Raw genomic sequence first — 2,145 nt, 5'->3', positions numbered from 1 at the left:
ATACATTTCCAGTAAATAGCCTATAACGTGCTCCTTGTTTGCAACTGTTTTCGTACATCCTACTGAAGAATCGTGCTTCATTTTAAAATGTAGCCTAATAGACTACTTTTGTGCGTTTTCTGTCCGCTTTTTAAAGTATGTCAAAATAGGTCTATTGTAGACTATTGTCTAAAACGTATGGCAGTATACACTTACAATAAGCATTTATTTTAAAATTTAAATGAGACGAATTGGAACTGATGCTGAGTTCTGCTTTGACAACGTGCGCTCTCGGAAGGAGATGTCACAAGATAAATGAGGAGTTGTCTTGGAAGCAAACGTATAGGCCTACTTTTATCACCAATACCCAAGACGAGAGGATAGCTCCAAGTATCCAAATAGTGCGTCTTAGCATCGGAGGACTTTCAGTACGTTACCGCTCAAGAAAATGTCCTGTTTGATGGATCGACTGAAAGGGTTGTCGATGCACTAAAATATGATAAATATTATTCAAAAGCAACATTTATCCATGGAAAATAGTGGAAATGTCCCTCGTCGGCATTCATTAAATGACATCATGGTAACTGAAAAGTCCATATGGCCACAATCCTGCGCCAATATTAGATGCGTTTTGCCAACACATTGGCGTGATGCAACAAACGGGGCCAACCAATAAGCGGCCGCGCGAGCCGTCCCACGAAACTCCTCTCTTGCGCGCGACAACCCTCGGACGCTGCTGTCTGGAGTTTGATTTGCTCCCTAATTGACCCAAATAAAGCGCTCGCGGATACGGGTGTCTTCCTATCAAACGGAGAAGGGATTTCATGGGCAGTAATGCACTTCCGTTAGTAATAGCACTGGCCATCGCGGCCCCGGCTTCTCCGCTCTGAGCACCGCAGGCGGACTCAGAGAGGATTCATCCCTTTGGAAAAAAAATGTTTTTACGGAGAGGTCGCCAGAGAAACGAGTCGCTGTTTTTTGTCTGAGAAGACACTGGCTTATCGCATTGACAAAGTTGGATCTAAGATCGAGCTATGCATGACAAAATTATCGAAAGCCACACTTCCACATCATCGAGGGGTCTTCGTTTTTATTGAAAATCTGTTGAGCTCCAGTCGCGGGGAACCAGCCGCCTCGCGTATTAACGACAACGATGGCGAGGAGTGTGAGAGAGAATCGGCGCCGAGTGGCGCTCCTGCAGCCGTGCGTCGGCACGACGTGTGCGCTCGGGCATCCAGCACAGACTTCAGAACCGAACCGTGTGGAAGCAGGCGGCCGCCCCTCGCGTGCTCCGGACGGGAGACCAAGCAGCTAACTGCTCTAGCCCGACCAGACAGTAAGTACAGAAAATAAAGAGTGCACGTTGCATATGCATGCTTACATCAGATATCCTTGTCTGTATCCTATGTTTCCTCTAATTAGAGGAATTACTAATAAAGTGATATTTGCCTTCAATTCTCTGTAACGCAAACTGTCTGTGAGCAGCTTTTAACAAAGCAAGTAATAGCCTAACTCGGAAAATGCAGCATTATTATGCCGTGTTGGCTGGCCGGTATATGAAACGGATGTGAGCTATTTTCCCAATTAGAGAAATAGTCTATACTTAGCGTCGCCGCTCCCCGTGAAGCCGCGGAAACAATCACGTTCCTGGCATGAGCGCATTACGTTTGTGCTTCATTAGCTAAAAAACAACAAAAGCAGAAGGAGTTTGTCTGTGTGTTCCAGCGCAGGGCACTCTGGATGAGAGACTTTCCAAACACATTAAAGGATTAAGGGACTAATTGGTTTGTTCGACTCCTTAACCCCGGAAAACCAAAAAAAAAAAGCACAGAGAGAAACAGAGCGGATAACGCGAGAGCGCTTGGGCGGATAATTAGGAAAATTAAATTGGTACTTTACTGGTCTATCGCTACGTAGCCTGTATCTCACCTGAGGCTTTTTCTTCAGGTCCAAAAGAGGAAAGTCGCAGTTTGGATGAACGTTTCGACTCCGTCTCCAGCGACGGAGACTCCCAGGTCGTGTCAGAACCTCTGCTGGGGACCAAGGACAAAGAGCGGAAAATCAGACTGCGCATCCCCGAAGACGCCCGACAGCTTTCTGACGAGCGCTCCGATCCGGACACACCCGAATCGGGCTCGATTCGCAAGAAAAAAACTCGGACTGTGT

At 46.7% G+C, this 2,145-nt stretch overlaps 1 protein-coding gene across 1 annotated transcript in view; it reads left to right on the top strand.

The window, feature by feature from the left end:
• Positions 1–1,017: 1,017 nt before the first annotated feature.
• The window catches only part of hmx1 (H6 family homeobox 1), a 1,869-nt gene continuing 741 nt past the window's right edge, over positions 1,018–2,145 (top strand). The window contains exons 1-2 of the mRNA XM_027027462.2: positions 1,018–1,315; positions 1,927–2,145. The exon at positions 1,927–2,145 is cut by the window's right edge and continues 741 nt beyond it. Coding sequence (XP_026883263.2) covers positions 1,018–1,315; positions 1,927–2,145 — 517 coding nt within the window. The remainder of the gene's footprint in view (positions 1,316–1,926) is intronic.

The sequence above is a fragment of the Electrophorus electricus genome, chromosome 11 (genome assembly GCF_013358815.1).
Source record: "Electrophorus electricus isolate fEleEle1 chromosome 11, fEleEle1.pri, whole genome shotgun sequence".
Lineage (NCBI taxonomy): Eukaryota > Metazoa > Chordata > Actinopteri > Gymnotiformes > Gymnotidae > Electrophorus > Electrophorus electricus.
Note: the sequence above shows the minus strand (reverse complement) of the source record. Positions and strands in the feature narration are given on the sequence as shown.